Consider the following 21,031-nt stretch of genomic DNA (forward strand, 5'->3'; position numbering starts at 1 on the left):
AATCAAAACAGCAATAAAATCCGAAATTCCCTCTGTCTGACGCCACGACTCGCCGAGTAGGGCAGACTCGCCAAGTCCATGTAGTGACTCGCCGAGTCAATTCGAACAAAAGGCCAAAATTCGATTTTCAGTTAATAATTCAACATAACATCACATACAACAGAAACCAATCAAGGCTCTGATACCACTAATGGGGTTTAGCCATAAGAACATCCTATGTGCTCATGCAAACCCTAATGCTTGGATCTAGGTTTCTCTATTGTACATGCAATGTATCCAAGACCTACAATCTTAGATCTAACATATTATAAACTGAAATTAGGGTTTAGAGAATTACCTTTGATTGTTCTATAGCAATAACAACCATAAATCCTCCTTGTAATGACTTTAGAAAGCTTAGAGTCACAAGTGTCACTCCTCTAATGGCTCACAGACACCAAGAGTAAGAGGATGAAGAATAAGGAGAGGGGAGGCTACCCAAAACGTCCAGAAACCCTAGTGGAACTCTTTCCACGTTTTTGGGGCTTAAGGGTACTATATATACATGTAGGCTATTAGGGTTTTCAACTAGGAAACCTTAATTTGACTGCTTAAGCCCTAAGCAGCCCATGGACCTTTTTAGAATATCCCTTGGACGATTTCTAATGGGTTTCCCCATAGAATTCGTCCAACCTATTATTCCAGGGTGATCCATAGCCCAAATGCAATTATCTTATAAATACAGTTCCAGTCCCTTAAGTTTAATTAATCTCTTTTAGCCACAAAACTAATTATCAATTAATTCTTGACTAATATTAATTAAACAATATGATTTCTCCTTTAATATATTATTCTCATAATATATTAATAAATCATAATTAATCCTCTCTCTCCATAATTCATCCTATCAAGTTGCTTTGGTGAAGGCAACCCAAAAGGACCATGCACCATCGGGTCAAGTACATACCAAAATAGTTATGGACTTAGACACTAATCCAACAAGTATTCCCCAGAACCATATCACATAAATCATAAAACATGAGGAGCGGTACGATCATGCCTTCGCCTTGCCACGATCTCCAGAAGTACCTGAAACAATACATTGAACTGTAAGCCCGAAAGCTTAGTGAGTTACCCCCCAAAATACCAACCACACATAAACATACACATAACATATCACAAATAGAACAGCCATGCACATCGGGTCTACTGTGTGACTGGTCCACCCGCACCGGGCCTTTAGTCCACCTGGTCCATCCTCCGAGTCTAGCCATGTACATCGAGTCTAAAATGTGATTGGTCCGCCCGCACCGGGCCTTCAATCCACCTGGTCCACTCTCTGAGTCTATAGTATGACTGGTCCGCCCACACCGGGCCTTCAGTCGGCCTGGTCCACTCTCCGAGCCTCGGCACGTCTGGTCCGCCCTCTTAGGGCCTTCCGCCTATCTGGACTGCTCGCCGACCTTTCGGAATATCCGGTCCGCCCTGGGTATGTTGGCCTACAGCAGAAAGCAGGACCCGCCTCAACCCAACCCCCGTCAAACAACCATGTGCACATACAACAATTAACCATATAACAAATCCTTAACCAGACAAACAGTCTAACAGATCACATAGCATATCAACATCCTAACTAGGATTCCGACCTAACCGGTCACTAGCATAACATTACCCTATATACCGGGTACCGACCTTAACCAGGTCACTAACATAGCATTACCTTAAATACCGGGTACCGACCTTAACCAGGTGACTAACATAATACCATCCTAAAAACCAGGATGCAGATCTAGCAAAGCAATAACATAACAAACAATACCCAGATTTCCATCCGATAAAGGGCCGACCTTGGTGTCGTAGATATAGTGAGGATAACTCACCTGCAATTGTCGACTAGAAAGATAAGACCAAGCTGTTGCGGCCACCGACACGATCTTCACCACAGAACACTACCAAAGAACCAATTCCATAAATACCCAAAATTACCAAAATACCCTTGGAAGTCAAACTGGTCAACTCTTGCTCAAAGTCAATGTAACGCCCGTAGATCAGGGCTAGTCAATTTAGAGACGTTAAGCATCAAAAATGACTTTTTGATGGAAGATTATCTAGAAGGATTAATCTTAACCAAGTTTTAGTATATGTCACAAGGTTTCCGTGCATATAAAGAACGCCAAAATCCGAGTTATAACGAAGAAGTTATGACATGTCGAAGTATCACGACAGAACCGGCACGACCCGGCACGACCCAGCGCGACGTAGATAGTGAATTTAAGGTAGATAGATATCTATCCTTAGTGATGTAAATGAGAATTGAAGATCTCATAGATAGTAGTGCAACGACGGAAAGACGGACGGAATCGGAGTTCAGATGAAGGAGTTATGAATTTCGAACGGAGTTTTCCTGTCCCGGCCTACTAAAGATAATATATATAAGTAATATACTTATAATATATTAAAAAATAAAGTCAAAATTAGACAATGGAGTCTAAATGAGAGTTGTAGAGCATAATCTCACCTTCGCGGCGATATAAAGAACGTCGAAAACGGAGTTCGTATGCGAAAGTTATGAATTTCTGAAGTTCGGGGCGCGAAACCCCAAAACTGTCAGAGCCCACGACGTGGAACAAGGTTGCCACGACGTGGCAAGTGTCCTGACACCTCCGAGAGGCCCCCAGATGCAACTTGGGATGACGCATGCAGTGACGACCAAGCCCACGACGTGGAACAAGGTTGCCACGACGTGGCAAGGGCCAAAATTGCCCTATAAATAGATTTGAAGGGCCAGACGTTTAGGGTTGCTATTTTCTCTCTTCTCTCTCCCGTTTTACCTCGATTTGCGTGCCAGAAGTACCCCGAAGCCCCGATATCAACCCCGAGACACGAAGCAAGTCCCGAAGCCCGAAGATCCCGAGAAGTGCGATTCCCGAGCCGAAGCTCTGCCCGTGAGAAGTTCGATTTTTGTGAAGATCTTCCAGATCTGCTGAGGATTACTACTTCTGCAAGTCGTAGTGCTGTCCGATCATCTTCTGATCAAGTGAGTGTATACTACCTTTCATAAACACAATAATAATACAAGTAGGGTTTGAGTGTATTAAGTATATTGTTGTTTATATGCGCGAGTGTGTAGTTACTTTCTTCTAACACATAAATATGAAGTATTTGCTATGAAATACGTGCTATGTGTTTATATGTTATTTGTCTATTTGAGATGGGCATGGAATTTGGAGTTTTATACAGGTGTTAAATGATTTAAACTGTGTAAGTATTTATATCTACAAAATTGTTGGGTAGAACATGGGTAGATGGGATAGTTGGTGACTATGGAGTTAGCGCCTGCTGTTAGATAAACCTTGGTGACTATAGAGTTAGCGCCTACTGTTAGATAAACCTTGGTGACTATGGAGTTAGCACCTATCGTATAAATCTTGGTGACTATGGAGTTAGCGCCTATCGTATAAATCTTGGTGACTATGGAGTTAGCGCCTATCGTATAAATCTTGGTGACTATGGAGTTAGCGCCTATTGTATAAACCTTGGTGACTATGGAGTTAGCGCCTATTGAGTAAACCTTGGTGACGATGTGACTTCGTGCCTGTTAAGTGAACCTTGGTGACTATGGAGTTAGCGTCGCTTGAGTAAACCCCGACGACTATGGAGTTAGCGTCTGATAACTATGGATTTAGTACATGATCTATAAACTTTGGCAGCAATGGACTTCGTGCCAATTCCTTAGGTAAATCCTTAGGAATGAATGAATGAAGGATAATGGATTCTTAGGGTAAAACCTTAAGTAGATATGGGGATGGGTATTTGGGTTGGTTGTTTGATAATTGAATATAATAAATGTATTATTGTGGGTTGAAAACCCTATATGCTCACCAGGCTCCCAAGCCTGACCCACTCAGTTCTCTTTGCATTACAGGTAATGACACAAGAGTATAAATTGGTGGACTTGATGAGAGATTTTGGATTATAGATCAGTAGTTACAAATAACTGTTGTAAGGTCTATTTTATATTGTTTATGCTTTTGGTCTGTATCGGAACATGACATCCCGAGGTTTTATTATTTAATGAAAATACATTCTCTTTGAGAAACGTTTTGATAAATTTTATCATATTTTGTTTTAGGAACAAATTCCGCACCCGTTTTCTTTAAACGATTACTCTGATTTTAAAATAAAGCATAAACAAACCGGTCTTTTCTGGCCGAGAAATTGGGGATGTCACAGTTGGTATCAGAGCATTAGTTTAAGCGAACTAGGAATTTGTAGGAAATTTCTAGACTTAAACTTAGAATGCTAAGTAATGATTGTGAGGAGTGTGTCTAAAATATGTTAGGTAGTACACCTAAATTGACACAAGCACTAGTTTATTTTAGGAATGATGCCTAAAATGCTTTTATGTGCTAATTGTTTTGTGTGATAGCTAAATTGATACTATTATTTGTTCGGATCTATGGTCTGTTGCCGACCGGATCTGGAAACCTTATGTGTTTAGGATTCTAAGCGTATGGCTACGATATTAGAACTAGCATGTAAACGTTTCGGAGTGATAAGGAGATTTATACGTTTATCGTAATTAAAGCTTTCTTATCTTAAAATTCTCGCCTGGTACACCGAACGTCTGCTTGGATATAGAAGAGGTCATGGTGAAGACTCGTAGAGAAATTGAGTAAATGGAGGAAATGAAGAAGGCTTATGATAGTGGATGACACCTATCAGAAGATATCGTAAGAGTGGTATCTTGCCTTTAGAGCATGTCTTATGAAATAACAGTACGTTTAGAGGAGTACGGTACGTCTAAAGTACACCTTCGATTGGCAGGATGATGGAACGATTGATGGAATTCTTGAAGTTGTCTCATCGTCTGATATTTTCATCACCAATCGAGTTGAAGTAGAGTTGATGATTGAAGATTGAGCAATGAAGAAGTCCTAGTAGAGTCTAGGGAAATTGTTTATGATTATTTGGACACATTCGTACATGTTAAATTGTTTTGTGATTTTCTTGTTTGGTGACTTGGTGGAGTGTGGGACAACACTTGGGACGAGTATGAGTAGGTGTGAAAGGTAGTAGATGCATATACTACCGGAAGCACAGGACTCACACTTGGATCAGGGAAAGTCACAAGGTTACCAAGAAGCTAGTAATTGATTCCGTTTTGTTCAAGTGTGTCATTACCCTTGTTTCGGTAGTGACTAGTATGATGGTTGTTATTCCGACCCTAGTGGTCATATCAAAAATTGAGTCCGACTACGAGGAGTTTGTTACGTGGTTCATGGAACCAAGTTAGATGTAACATCTGACCTAAGTCAAAATATTGAAATCAATGCGATCGATAGCATCACGCTCGTTGTTAAGGAAGCTTGTAGCTAGAAATGCGACATGTAAAAATGTGATTATATCACGTTAGAATATGAAAGAAATTTGACTCTAAGAGACTTGAGTCTAAGCGTTGCATCATATGATGAGAGGTCATTATAACACGACCCATCAGTCTGTTAAAATGGATAAAGGAATGTATTTATCCTAAGAAGAAGAAGGAGTTCGCAATAAGGACTTATTTTGTAACTCGAAGGTTATGATTGAAAGTCCAAGATAGTACGAAGAGTAGATGCAGGATTGAGCATCAAGGTTATTACTTAGGATGGAGAGATAACGTATGGAGTCATTATACGAATCCTGTTTCGTTGATGATTCCGGGACGTAATCATCCTAAGGGGGAGATAATTGTAACGCCCGTAGATCAGGGCTAGTCAATTTAGAGACGTTAAGCATCAAAAATGACTTTTTGATGGAAGATTATCTAGAAGGATTAATCTTAACCAAGTTTTAGTATATGTCACAAGGTTTCCGTGCATATAAAGAACGCCAAAATCCGAGTTATAACGAAGAAGTTATGACATGTCGAAGTTTCACGACAGAACCGGCACGACCCGGCACGACCCAGCGCGACGTAGATAGTGAATTTAAGGTAGATAGATATATATCCTTAGTGATGTAAATGAGAATTGAAGATCTCATAGATAGTAGTGCAACGACGGAAAGACGGACGGAATCGGAGTTCAGATGAAGGAGTTATGAATTTCGAACGGAGTTTTCCTGTCCCGGCCTACTAAAGATAATATATATAAGTAATATACTTATAATATATTAAAAAATAAAGTCAAAATTAGACAATGGAGTCTAAATGAGAGTTGTAGAGCATAATCTCACCTTCGCGGCGATATAAAGAACGTCGAAAACGGAGTTCGTATGCGAAAGTTATGAATTTCTGAAGTTCGGGGCGCGAAACCCCAAAACTGTCAGAGCCCACGACGTGGAACAAGGTTGCCACGACGTGGCAAGTGTCCTGACACCTCCGAGAGGCCCCCAGATGCAACTTGGGATGACGCATGCAGTGACGACCAAGCCCACGACGTGGAACAAGGTTGCCACGACGTGGCAAGGGCCAAAATTGCCCTATAAATAGATTTGAAGGGCCAGACGTTTAGGGTTGCTATTTTCTCTCTTCTCTCTCCCGTTTTACCTCGATTTGCGTGCCAGAAGTACCCCGAAGCCCCGATATCAACCCCGAGACACGAAGCAAGTCCCGAAGCCCGAAGATCCCGAGAAGTGCGATTCCCGAGCCGAAGCTCTGCCCGTGAGAAGTTCGATTTTTGTGAAGATCTTCCAGATCTGCTGAGGATTACTACTTCTGCAAGTCGTAGTGCTGTCCGATCATCTTCTGATCAAGTGAGTGTATACTACCTTTCATAAACACAATAATAATACAAGTAGGGTTTGAGTGTATTAAGTATATTGTTGTTTATATGCGCGAGTGTGTAGTTACTTTCTTCTAACACATAAATATGAAGTATTTGCTATGAAATACGTGCTATGTGTTTATATGTTATTTGTCTATTTGAGATGGGCATGGAATTTGGAGTTTTATACAGGTGTTAAATGATTTAAACTGTGTAAGTATTTATATCTACAAAATTGTTGGGTAGAACATGGGTAGATGGGATAGTTGGTGACTATGGAGTTAGCGCCTGCTGTTAGATAAACCTTGGTGACTATAGAGTTAGCGCCTACTGTTAGATAAACCTTGGTGACTATGGAGTTAGCACCTATCGTATAAATCTTGGTGACTATGGAGTTAGCGCCTATCGTATAAATCTTGGTGACTATGGAGTTAGCGCCTATCGTATAAATCTTGGTGACTATGGAGTTAGCGCCTATTGTATAAACCTTGGTGACTATGGAGTTAGCGCCTATTGAGTAAACCTTGGTGACGATGTGACTTCGTGCCTGTTAAGTGAACCTTGGTGACTATGGAGTTAGCGTCGCTTGAGTAAACCCCGACGACTATGGAGTTAGCGTCTGATAACTATGGATTTAGTACATGATCTATAAACTTTGGCAGCAATGGACTTCGTGCCAATTCCTTAGGTAAATCCTTAGGAATGAATGAATGAAGGATAATGGATTCTTAGGGTAAAACCTTAAGTAGATATGGGGATGGGTATTTGGGTTGGTTGTTTGATAATTGAATATAATAAATGTATTATTGTGGGTTGAAAACCCTATATGCTCACCAGGCTCCCAAGCCTGACCCACTCAGTTCTCTTTGCATTACAGGTAATGACACAAGAGTATAAATTGGTGGACTTGATGAGAGATTTTGGATTATAGATCAGTAGTTACAAATAACTGTTGTAAGGTCTATTTTATATTGTTTATGCTTTTGGTCTGTATCGGAACATGACATCCCGATGTTTTATTATTTAATGAAAATACATTCTCTTTGAGAAACGTTTTGATAAATTTTATCATATTTTGTTTTAGGAACAAATTCCGCACCCGTTTTCTTTAAACGATTACTCTGATTTTAAAATAAAGCATAAACAAACCGGTCTTTTCTGGCCGAGAAATTGGGGATGTCACAGTCAAAGTCCTCAGACAAAGTCAACCTTCCTGGTTGACTTCTACTTGCCGAGTCACCCCGTTGACTCGCCGAGTTCCCACACCCAGAAAACTCTCATATCACAACTTAACTCGTCGAGTCGCCCCAAGACTCGCTGAGTCCAACGATCTCTGAGTCCCATCCTAGCCAACTCACTGAGTCGCCAACCGAATCACTAATCCAAAGCTTTAACCCAAAAGAGATTGGGTTCTGCAACCAGACTCGCCGAGTCCAAGGCAATCTTCAACAGACTCGCCGAGTTGTTCTTCCAACTCGCCGAGTCCATGCACATGTTCATACAACTCGTCGAGTACACCCATGTGACTCGCCGAGTCTCTCCAGTTCTCAACCCATTCAGAAGCAATTCGAGCCATGTTGAGGCTCAAATCCATAGATCCACCCTTCTACAATCTAACCCTCACATGAAGTTGCAAACTTTATGTGAAACCATGGAGATATAGGCCCAAAACACACTAGGGCTTGGGTTAAGGACTAGGGGGCTTCACCAAAAACTTTTAAACAGAAACTTTATGACATTATGGACCATCACAAGCCTAGATCTGAACTCCATACCCGAAATAGATCTCAAACAAGTTAAAGAACTCCCAAAAAAACCACCAAGGATGAACCAAAAAGGAAATAGCTCAAGATAAGGGCTCTTTACCTCAAAGATATGCCCGAAACTGATGTAGATCCCAGATCTATACAAGCCCCTTGATGCTAGCTTCCAATTTCTCAAGCTTCTTCCACCAATTTCCTCTTCAAAGCCCCAATCTCCTCAACATTGAAGCCTCACACGCAATTAGGGTTTTTCTGGAACTCTATGGGGGATTAGGAGGATGTGAGATGGACATAAACTCCTTTAAATAGGGTGCAAACCCTAAGATTAGGGTTTTCTCATTCCAACACCAACTCGTTGAGTCCAGCTTCCGACTCGGCGAGTTGGTCACTTAATTCGCGATCCAAACCCGCTCCGACTCGGCGAGTAAGCGTACCTACTTGTCGAGTCCCTTCCTTTATTTACACTTAGCACCCTTCACTTCTTGTTCCGAACTTGAGATGTTACACATTTCCAAGGAATCCTCGAAGCATAAAAGTCTACTTTTTGCTTGTAGTGATCCGTCATGTTAGACCTCAAGGATCAATATGTGAGAATCGACGAGATGTGGTAGAATGTCTTATCGATATCTATGTTAAATGATATATTGTTGGTAACAGATTGTTTTGTAGATTTTTTAATTATGAATTATTATCACTAAAATAGTATGGGATTGGAAACCCTATGTGTCTCATCAGGTTTTCCCAAACCTGGCCCACTCAAACTATATGCATCACATGTAGCAGGATTAAAGCTGCCAGAACTTGATTAGGATGTTAAGTGATTAAGAGACGATTGTTAGGTCTTTACGCTGTAACTTATGTACTGTATTGATTATGACATCCTTAGGGTATTGTATTTTGAAATAACATCTTCACTCATGATATTTTAATTAAACGAGACAGTTTCCACAAAAAAAATTATTGTATTGGGATTTTCCGCAAACAATAAATATGGTTTTGAAAGTGTAAAGAAAATTGTTTTTTTTCGGTTCTGAAAAATAGGGGATGTCACAAGGATAAATCCAAGGAATGAATCCATGGTTATAAATAGGGTCATAGGGATCTCATTATTGTTTTTATTTTGGCTTGACAAATTCGACAACTCTCTTCCTTCCTTTATAGTGGACGAATTCCTCTCCCTCCTAGGGTTTGTGAATTTGACCCTCCTCACACTTAATCTTATTTTGCTCTTTTGAGTTCATTGGGTGTGAACCAAGATAGAGATTGATCCAAACAAGGTGACACGCACAAGATCTCAAGCTCAAAATTCGTTAGCTGCAAGAGATGTATCTAATTCTTCATTTTTTTATGGGGTAGCAGTAATAGCACAAAACTTAGATTTTTAGGTTGCATGAACACATAAGATTTTGTTTTATTTCAGTTGTCATGATCGATGATCGATTTGTTTAGACGGTTTGAAAACCTAACAAGAGGCTTGATATGTTCAACATAACTTATCATATTACCTCCATGATCCAAAATTTGAACCTAGAGCAAAATTTTAAACCTACAGCGGAGTGTGAAATTAGAGTTGAAAGACATTTTAGAATGCATTTTCATTGTAGAATAGAAAAAAAAAATGAAAATTTGTCTTATATACCGGTTGATTTTGCAAGGTACACATTTCACTAACTGCAAAATCGCAAACGACACCGTTTTTACCGTCTTAGCCTGCCACCGCCATATATGTGATCATCGAGGGAATTTTCTTTGAATTTCGAAGATTTTTTTATATAAAAACTTTAAGAAAATGACTCCTTTTTTGGTTTTCTTTATATGTTTCTATGTGAACGTACTTATTAATCTTTGAAGAACCAGTAAGGCACTAAGTCACTAACCGTTAAAACAAGAATTATTGGGGAAATCACTACCACTCCTTACACCTCCGCCACCTTCTTGTCCTCTGCCCCACTCCCACCCCCGACCCCTATGACATCTGCCATTGTTCTTCTTCCTCTTCTTCTTCATCTTCTTTCTCATTCACGAATCAACCATCAACCTCATTTATTAATCTATGGTACATGGGTTCTCTAAGTGAGCTTCTAGCCAAAGAAGGATTCGTACGAGATAATTTCAATCGCAAAAAGGTCCGATTCAATAGAACAGTAGCAGCTCCTGATCATGACTCCATTTCTTTGCCTATTTACATCTGCCGTGACCGGAAGAGCATCGACGTTCCAAAGCACAAGAAGAGCTCATCGGTTGTTTCGTCCAAAGGTCGTCTTTCATCGGCTTCGAGAAGATCGGACGAACCCGCCATTGATGAAGTTGCTACCAAAGCTGTGATTTCGATTTTGAGTGGGTATGCTGGTAAGTACTTGAAAGACAAGGATTTCCGAGATTCGTTGAGGAACAAATGTCAATCGTGTTTGGTGAGGAGAAGCAATGGGTTATCGGATAATGGGGTTTTCGCTAATATGGAATTGGGGATCGAGAGTATTGAGAAATTGATTGATAATCCAGGGACGATTAAGGAATTGAAGATGAAAGCGTTGAGGAATTCGATTGGGTTTTTAACGATAGTTGCGGCTTTGAATTCGAAAGAGTCGAGACATGGCACAACATGTGGAACTCCAAATTCACATCTCTCTGCTTGTGCGCAGCTTTATTTATCAATCGTTTACAAGCTTGAGAAGAACGATAGAATCTCTGCAAGACATGCACTCCAAGTGTTTGTTGATTCGCCTCAATTAGCTAGAACTCACTTGCTACCAGATCTTTGGGAGCATTTCTTTCTTCCACATCTCCTCCATATCAAAATTTGGTACCACAAACAAATCGATAACCTTTCTGATGATTGCTCGAAGGATCAAGAAGAACAAATTAACAATTTGAGCAAGATTTATGAAGATCATATGGATATGGGTACGATTCAGTTTGCTCTCTACTATAAAGAATGGCTTAAAACAGGTGGTCAACCTCCTGCTACACTTCCTTCTGTGGCTTTGCCTTCAATCAATTTATTATCTTCTTCATCCAGTCGAAGAAGAAGGAGTTCATCGTTTGGTAACTTTCTGTAAGTCTTAAAACCCTCTGAAAAGTTGATGAGAATAATTTAATTTATATTTATATAAAGCAAATGTTGAATGTGGTTTTGGGTTCTTTGATCATGAAGACATCGAGCTGTTTTTGGTGCTCCGATTGAGAAACAAGCATCTATGGAGTCTGATTATGGAGCCATGGAACAAAAGGAAGAAGAAGAAGAAGAACTTTGTTTAGATGATTATGATAACAACCAACAGAGAAATGTTCAAGTATGTTTATCAATCTTTCTCATTTTGCTATTTTAATTATGCACAAAATTTGTAATGGAAAAGGCTAATTTCAAGAATGTTTTCACTTTTTATAATAATTTCATATTTTTTAGTTAAAACATTACATTTTGAGAAGATCTATCCAGTTATAGAAGTGAAATGTATTTTATATATACATGACATCATTATAAATTGGTAGACCTTTCAAAGTAGAATAAAAAAAATTAAAAAAAAAATTGAGATACTATAATAAGCAAATCAATGACATTACTTTTTTACTTTTTGACATTACTTTGTTATTTTTTTCCTTTTATGGAAAAGCCAAAAGGGGCAAAGTTTAGAAATAAACTATAATTTTTTTTTTGTTTTGTTGATGAAATTTACATTAAAAATATTTAAGGGTAAAATGCAAAAATAACAACTTATTTTTATTATTTCTTTTAATTAATAAATCTCTTTCTATTTATAGTTATATTTTAAAATAATATATCCAATTATTGTTATAATGGATATATATATATATATATATATATATATATATATATATATATATATATATATATATATATATATATATATAAAATACAATAAAGAAATAAATTTTCCAGAATATAAATCTTTAATAAGAAATAAACTACAAATAAAATGATATAATAGAAATAAATAAGAGTAAAATATTTTAACAAATAAATAAATAATTTTTTTATTATGTATTGCTTTTAATAGCATTTTATGAAATTGTTTAATTTTGACTTTTATACTAGAAATAGTCAAAGGCACTGATCAATTTTGTTGATCACCGACAGAGTACACTCTCCGATCTTCGAAGTTCGTCAAGCAAACCAGACTACACGCGATTTCTTCCATGTCAAACCTTACAAACAGAATCACGATTCACCAGATCTTCTTCAATCGCGTCTTCATCATCTGATCTAACCAGAGCCGTATCCTCGATCACCACCTCCGAAAATTTACCCGAATGTGAAACCGCGATTCGTGTCATAACCAAATCATGGCTAGACGATCAATTAATCGAAAAACAACTATCCAATCCATCAGTAATCGAAGGTATGCTCGAAGTATTATTCGCATCTACCAACGAAGAAATCCTCGAACTCGTCATCTCATTATTAACAGAACTCGTTTCCAAAAACCCGGCGAACGGGAAGATCATTCTAACCCTAGATCCACGTCTCGAAGGGTTCACTGAACTCATGAGAAACAGTAGCCTGTTCCTAAAAGCAGCGATTTTACTCCATTTTGTGAAACCCGAAGCGAAACAGATGATTTCCACCGAATGGATCCCGTTGGTGCTACGAGTGCTTGAGTTCGGAGATCAAACACAGCAATTGTTCAGTGTTCGGTGTAGTCCTCAAATCGCGGCGTATTATTTTCTCGATCGGCTGCTTACGGGGTTTGATGAAGATCGGAATCTGGAGAATGGGAGACAAGTGATTGCTATTGGAGGGTTGAGTTTGTTGTTGAGAAGAATCACGAATGGAGATGATGTTGAGAAGTGTAAGGCGGTTTCTGTGATTTATTGGTGTATTCAAGCGGATGGAAGGTGTCGCCATTATTTAGCTGATAATTTGAATCCTGAGCTCATTCTTGCACTCTTGGTTCGTGGTAAAGAGGTCGATGGCAATGAGATTGTATTCTCTTTGCTTGTCGAGTTAATTTGCCTCCATAGGTAAAATTCATGACATTCACCACAAGAAAAAACTTTTAGGGTTTGATTAATGATTATTTTTCTTGGATTCAACAGATTTGAGCAAAGAACTAAACTTTTCGACAAGTTATTGAAGGGATTGGATTGCTTGAACACAATGCAAATCTTGTTGGTTTCTTTACAAAAGGCTACACAAGAAAAACGCCCTCTAATTGCTACCATAATGCTTCAGCTTGATCTTATGGTAACATTTCTTTGACTTTCTCTATTAAGTCGTTCTTTCTGCATTCAGTCAAAAAGAAACACCCCTATATAGCAGTTTATTGCAGGGAGATCCACTGAAGAGTAGTGTATATCGAGAGGAGGCGATAGATGCAATAACCGAAGCTTTAGATTGTCAAATATGTAATGAAAATGTTCAACAACAAACAGCCAAAGCCTTGTTGATATTAGGAGGCAGGTATGCTTACACAGGCACACCAGAAGCTGAAAATTGGATCTTGAAAGAAGCTGGTTATGATGAGAGCTTGGAGGGCGGCTTCCATGGTAGATACTTCATCGTCCAAGGATCCAAACATTTGGTAATCAAAAACAATAATATCCAAGTTCTTAATTTCCATTTGATTTGGACTAAAACTTAGACCTAAACCTAAGTAATTCATGTGGTTTAGAATGAAGACGATGAGATAGAGCATTGGCAAAGGAAAGCTGCAATGGCGTTATGGATTAGTGGGGGCGAAAAGCTTTTAAGGGCAATTGGGGAATCAATAGGTTATGGGATCCCTTGTTTGGCACGTGCAAGCCTTGTGACAATTGCTTGGATGAGTAAATTTGTTCATACGGTTGGTGATGGAGATGTTCTTCAGAGTGCCACATTGTCAACCCTAATACGGAAATTGATAGATTCATTGAATCGTGATAATACGATTGAAGAAAGAGTTCTTGCTTCGTTTTCATTACTCGCTCTTTCCAAGAGTTCAGGTATCTTTTTAATTTTTGTCTCATTGACACCAGTCTCACTGTGTTTGGATGAGACAAAACAGGTTATACTGTGTTTGGCATGCATTGGACCGAGACTCGACAATCTTTCTAGGGCTGTTTTCGATGACGAGGATGAGGAGGGTATTTACGTCTTTTGCACATACGAGAAATCAAGAGCGAGTCTGTGTCCCACCTTTTTGGATGGGAATGGGACAACAAATTGAAATTTTTTATTCTATTGACATCGGTCACAGTCTCAGTCACATGCAAACCAAATGCAATACAAGGCCATCCTTAATTGTCCTATGTAACCAACGGGGCCCGTTGGTTACGCATGACAGAACAAACTTGTGCTTGTACTGCTTTTGATGTGCATTTGACTGAGACTATGACCGATGTCAATAGAATAAAAAATTTCTCCCATCCAAAAAGGTGGTACACATACTCGCTCTTGATTTCTCGTATGTGCAAAAGACTTAAATGCCCTCCTCATCCTCGTCATCGAAAATAGCCCTAGAAAGCTTGTCGAGTCCCGGTCCAATGCATGTCAAACACAGGATAACCTGTTATGTCTTGTACCATCCTACATACCAAACGGGTCCTCAAGGGTCATGGGTAAGACCCGTTTGTGGGCCATGAGGTTTAACGAGTTTCATGTTACTTTTTGGTAGGTTTTATGTTTGAGATTTCAGAGGATGAGAAAATGGCAATGGTAGTTCATCTTCGAAACATATCGAAGGTGACATGGACTGCAAAAAGACTGGCTTCTGTAATAACAGGAAGCCCATCAAGAAGGCATTCAGGTGTTTAACAAAGGCATGCTCATTCAAGTTGATTTGGTATATATACGAGTGTACAAAAACTTATTGCCTCCATTTTTATGTTTTATAGCTAGAAATGGTCTTTGTATATACTTGTAGATGCATACACCATTTCACAATGCTATAAAACAATTATATTTTTATGTTTGGAAGTAATTTTCAACATCACATGTACTTTAAATATTATGTATTGACAATTTCACTGTCATGTTTGACTGGTATAAAGATTTTGAGTGTAATTTCATTTCTTAATTTTCTTACTTTACAAACTCTTACTCAATTCACACTTATCAGTAAATTTTCTTACTTGTAAATTCTACTTTATTTTTCAATCATAATAAACATTACATCTCTTTACACATAATAGCAATATGTAAACACCAAACTTGCAAGCATTTGTACCTGTTTCATTATATTATTACTATCATCAATGTTTACGAGTTTCAAGTTATATATTGTTATCATCCTTCAGCAAATATCAATTTACATACAATTTACGGATGATGTAAATATAACCTTTTTTTTTTCATTTAATCATGTGACTTTTACAAATATAGTTTTGTAAAGTTCATAAATATATCCTCTAACCTCATAAATCTATTCAAGAAGTAACAATAAGGAGTCGCTACCACCTAACATTATGTTATAAACAATTAGTTAACTGGTATAATTAATAGGGCTGCCCTTTCTTTCCAAGTCTTCTTGCCAATTCCCAATCCTTTTTCACTGAAAATAATAATATGTGCAAATGACAAGTCAGCATTAGACAACATAATTCATTAATTTGTTTATTATAGCACCCTACTTGCTATTACCCATTTTAAACCCATATAATATTCAAAAGTTGCTTTTTATTTGATGACATGGCTATAAATGGATAGATTTTTCAAAGTATAATGTTGTAATGAGGAGAAACAAATTACCCATTTTAATATGTTCTATTTTCCCAGATTTAGTGAAAACTTACTAAGTGTCACACGTTTTGCATGTATGGAGCATAGCATTGAATCTTCAAACAGCTGAACTAAATAATCTTCTGCAGCCTGCATAACAAAAAAACCTTTGACATTTACTAATGGATTTAATGGGGACATGACTTAATCCAGTAAGCTATATATGAGTGTTTTTTTTACTTAAATTCAAAAAGAACGACTTAATGAAAAAGGAAATCATATGATACCTCCTGAAGTGCTTGTAAAGCTTCAGCTTGCCATCGGGTGACTTCAGGGGCAAAGTAATTGCTAATTTCTCTTACCTGCAAACAATTTAACACCCAAATTAAAGCCATCAGTAATATGTAATGAGGGTATTTTAGTCATTTTGTGTTGTAGCAAATGAACGCAATCATTAGTAGTTTTTTTCATTTGTGGTCCATTTGCAACAGAAAGACAAACGATTCAATGTGTGTTAACACATATAATTTCATAACTTGACGACGAATCCTTTAATTTGTCCATTTGCAAGAAAATTGGATAAAAATAATGTAATCGATATGATTGTGACTTATGAGAATCGAAGTACACAATTGGTTAACAGAAATCCTGTTAGGGATGAATGCAATTGCAGACATCTTACAGTTCGGATGAGAAGATTGACGGTCTTCTGCAAACGCCGGATCTCACGGAGGGCTTGAGTCCCAGGCTTATGACGATGATGTCTCTTCCTTTCTCCAGCTCCGGCTTCTGAACCTGTAAACCAAAAACCTTTCAGATCTATAAAATCTCAACACACACACACACATACATACACAACAAACATCAAAACGTATACAAGAACTCACTTGACGGAGTCTTCCTCGGACTCTTTCTTGGTTGTGGCTGGAGCAGAAGATATCAAAATAACATCAAAACCACATTACATCGCAAAAATCTGCTGCTAAATCAGTAAATCAAACCTCAAAAACACTTAAAATTAACATTGAAATCGAGATAATAGAGAAAGATTATCACAGTGCTGGTAGAACTAGACGCGATACCTGCGATTTTAGTTGATGAAAAAAAAATTTAGGGTTCTAGCAAAAGAAAAAATGGGAAGTATCAAAAAATAATGATTCAATCTAAAATGAGTGACGAAGAAAAAGTGAGTTCATGTGCACACCAGTTTTGAGCTTGGCCTTGGAGGAACTCCGTTTAGCAATTTGCTTCGTTCTCGCCATTGTTGATTTGGTGTTCTTGCTGCTGAAAGAAAAACTGACAATTGTCAGTCTCTAGTATTTTGAACGGAAATCATTTTGGAGACCCCGCGCGGTTTATTTTCAGTTTGTCGTTTGTGTATTTCTTTGTCCTTAGCCCCAGGGTGTGTACTGCGGTTTCATGCGGCATCCTTGCAACCTGGACCGCAAACACCGCCCTCTTGGTGCGGTTTCCTGCGGCTTTGGTCGCAGTACGGCTAAAAATAATGTGGCTCCTATGTGTCAAAGAAAAGAGTGCGGTTCCTGTCCACTCCCTCCATCCTTAGACTCCATTAAATGACGATGTTTGCGCCTACAACAAAAAAAGATTTGTGACGGGTACAATTCATTGTGGTTCGGTTCATTAGCAACATTAACTTTTCTTATAATAAATTTTTTTAATAATTCTCATAAAAGTTAAATATTCGAACAGAATGAAATTCCAACAACTAACTATATAATATATATAATAGATGTTAGGTCATCCAAAAAAATTATTCTAACAAATGTGTACCAGCATGTATGCCAAAAGAAAAATTAAATATTCTCTTACATTGTCTTTATATTTACTAGGGATGAGCATCGGAAGCAGGTACCTGCTTTCGGAACAGGAACCGCCTCAGAACTGTCGGTGCCGGAACCGGAACTGTCTTCCGGTTCCTAAAGTCTAGGAACTGCTTTAAGCGGTTCCGGTTCCGATTCTTATTTTTACGAAACCGATACCTGCTGGATATCCGCCAGTTCCGGTTCCAATATCGGGTACCCGGAACCGGTACCGACGGGTATCCGTCTTTTTTCTAAAAAGATATATATTTAATTATTTATATATTGATGATTTTTTGTTTAAAATTAAAATAACTATCAAGTCTTTTTCTAATTACAAGACTACTTAAGTCGTTTTTAGGTTTTTGTGATTCATTCTTCCAGAAAAACGCCGACATCAATTCTTCCCTTCACAGCTTCACTCTCGTCTTCTACTCGTTACTATCGCATATCAGAGTATCATATATGTCTTCTTCGTCGGCTGTGGGTGGAGTGTTGTTGCCACCAGACATGATGGCAGCAAGAGGAGTGTCGATTGGAATGAAGAACGAGAGGGAGAGGGAAAGCAGTAGCAGCATGCAACAGAAGTAGGTGGTAGAGAAGGTAGCTATTTATTTCATCCCATTTTTTAAACTTGAATGTTTCTGCTCATGTCACTCATCACTTTCGCATATCAGAGTATCATACCACAACGATTACAAGTATGTGAAGCTCCATTTGAGTTCAATCGCCATTCATCTCGTCAAATCGTAACTCAAGCTGTTCAATCGCCACTCATCTTTGTTGAGTCAGTCGCTTCTTTTCAATTGTAGACCATTCCCGCTCAATCGAAGGTTCAATATGCGACAACAAGTCTTTATCAGGCCTGATTCTTACTGTTATGTAAATGTGAAGTTAATTTTGTAGATTCCTTAAATTATGTTATGTAATATGTAAATATGTGAAATTTTACTCTGTTACTTGAAATTTCGAGTATTGAATTCATTATTGTTTTAATATATCGATTGTAGTTATGTAATATGTAAATATGTTCATTGATCCTTGGTTATGTTCTATAGGACATTGACCGATCCGGTTGCACCGATTAAGTGTTTCAAATCTATCAAGAATCATGCCTTTACAACTTGTAATTACCCTAGAAGACGACCTTACTCCAGATCTTCAAGCTAAAGTAGCTAAGGTGAGTAATTCTCTCATTGTTTCTCATTTATGATTCTGTAAAAAACTTAATCTTGATCTAATCATGTGTATGTGTATGTTTATCTTTTGAAAGTTCTTTGCCAGTACCCACGATTTTGGGTTTTCTTTTTTTAGATTTGGTACTGGATGAGAAGGACAAATTCGATGCAAGAATAAAAAATAATTCAAATTGTTCTTTTAGATTTGGCTAAGATCAAGTAACACCAATTTAAGGGTCTTATTATTTCCATAAGTTTGCTCAATATTTGTCCAGTTTATGACGTTTCTTGATAGTTTCTTGATATTTGATATGTTTATTTGAACAGGTTCTAATGGAATCTCATCTTCCTGGTCTTCATCTATGGTATTGAAACCTCACATCTCAGTTTTTGTTGACAAAATCTTCATGGATTATTTCTTTTGTAGATGTATCAACAAGGTTGGATGTCCCACCACTTTAGAGAGATGCGTGAAGGTGTTGTTGCTGTTGTTGCTGATTTGTGTTGTTGTTTATTGTTGATCTTTTTGTTGTTACTATTGCTGTTTTTTGATGTTTTTATTGTTGTTGTTTTTGTTTTTATGAATTGATTTTAATAGCTTGTTATTTAAAAGATCAATTTTTCTAAATGTTTTGGTTTCATATCGTGCTCTTGTATTATTTGTATAGATTAATTTACATAGTTTACATGGCATGCATAAAGTAACAAGTTTTAATACTCAAGAAGCCGGGTACCCAAGCCGGGTACCCGGAACTGGAACTGATTCCAGCGGTTCCAAGAGTGATTCCAATTTTCTAAGATTCGGTGTAGGCAGTTCCGGTTCCAATTCCAAAAACTAAAGAACCGCCGGTTCCGGGAGCGGTTCCGGTTCCGACGAAAATAGGTGGGTGTCCGGTTTTTCTCATCCCTAATATTTACACATGTCAATTGTATCCGGAAAAAATTACAAAAATAGTCTAATCCCTTAATTATTTTTATAGAAAATAGCAAAAAAATCCAAATTACAAAAATAGTCATCAAAATCGCAGATGAATTAAGTTCATCTGCGATTTTAACTTTCCATCTGTGAACGTACAAATCGCTAAAGCACCATACGCTTTAGTGACTTGTACGCTCACATGTGAGTTTTTTTTCATTTTCTTTGTCATCCACCTACGATTTTGCGCTTTTTTTACTACGAAATTGATAGGGTTTGACTACGAAACAACCATATTATATATGAAGTTTTGAAAAAAATTATCATTTTAGTTGTTATTTCTTTGGAAAATTTGTTTAAAACCTCTCTAATAAAATGAATGAATATTTGGTAAGTTGTAACTGGTGGGAGGTGGAAAGTTGTGGAAACAAATCTTGAATATGTATGTCCACATGGACGTATTTCTGAATTCGCTTTGATATTTTCTGAGTATATTAGTTATAGTGATTTTATATCTTTGGTGAGAATGAAAATCGGTTGGTTAGACAAATATAAAATTATTCTTCGTTTTCTATCATCCTGAATTGAATCATTATATAGTCATAGTTGAAGATATGGATGTTAGAATGTTGATCGACGTAATCAAATCGATTGGAGGAAGGGTTGTGAAAGTCTTTGTGGTGGTTGATGAAGGCGATGCAGTTACGGAGGGTGGTGAGAGCGAAAATGAGTTGTTTGCTAACTTACGCAACGATAAAGGGAGCAACATTCCAACATGTACTTTCATGACTCCTAGTGTAGCTCAGTTTAACAGTGTTACTGAAAATGTTAATGTGAGGTATTCACCAATTCACTATGTAGATCCTGAAAATTACAAGTATGTTGGTGATGATGATGTTGGTACATATAATGACGTAGGTGGTTGCTATGTTGACATTCCCCAACAAGAAGTTAAAGTTATGAATATGG

At 37.8% G+C, this 21,031-nt stretch overlaps 2 protein-coding genes across 3 annotated transcripts; one reads left to right on the top strand and one right to left on the bottom strand.

Moving 5' to 3' along the window:
- Positions 1-10,348: 10,348 nt before the first annotated feature.
- On the top strand, positions 10,349-15,507 carry LOC111902906 (putative E3 ubiquitin-protein ligase LIN). The gene is made up of 7 exons (XM_023898718.3): positions 10,349-11,546; positions 11,646-11,784; positions 12,591-13,474; positions 13,550-13,697; positions 13,783-14,034; positions 14,125-14,434; positions 15,106-15,507. The coding sequence occupies exons 1-7, from the start codon at positions 10,552-10,554 to the stop codon at positions 15,243-15,245; spliced, it is 2,868 nt and encodes a 955-aa protein (XP_023754486.1). The 5' UTR covers positions 10,349-10,551; the 3' UTR covers positions 15,246-15,507.
- A 227-nt stretch (positions 15,508-15,734) lies between these two features.
- On the bottom strand, positions 15,735-17,737 carry LOC111902911 (histone H3-like centromeric protein CENH3). 2 transcript variants are annotated; one of them, XM_023898722.3, is made up of 7 exons: positions 17,353-17,737; positions 17,205-17,230; positions 17,036-17,072; positions 16,831-16,943; positions 16,436-16,510; positions 16,223-16,298; positions 15,735-15,981 (listed from the first exon to the last, which is right to left on the bottom strand). In XM_023898722.3, exons 1-7 carry the CDS (start codon positions 17,408-17,410, stop codon positions 15,926-15,928), a joined length of 441 nt encoding a protein of 146 aa, XP_023754490.1. In that variant the 5' UTR covers positions 17,411-17,737; the 3' UTR covers positions 15,735-15,925. The 2 variants fall into 2 exon arrangements, with proteins under 2 accessions (XP_023754490.1, XP_052620203.1); XM_052764243.1 differs by having other exon boundaries at positions 15,736-15,981; positions 17,150-17,230; positions 17,353-17,735.
- Positions 17,738-21,031: the final 3,294 nt, after the last annotated feature.

The sequence above is a fragment of the Lactuca sativa genome, chromosome 5 (genome assembly GCF_002870075.4).
Source record: "Lactuca sativa cultivar Salinas chromosome 5, Lsat_Salinas_v11, whole genome shotgun sequence".
NCBI lineage: Eukaryota > Viridiplantae > Streptophyta > Magnoliopsida > Asterales > Asteraceae > Lactuca > Lactuca sativa.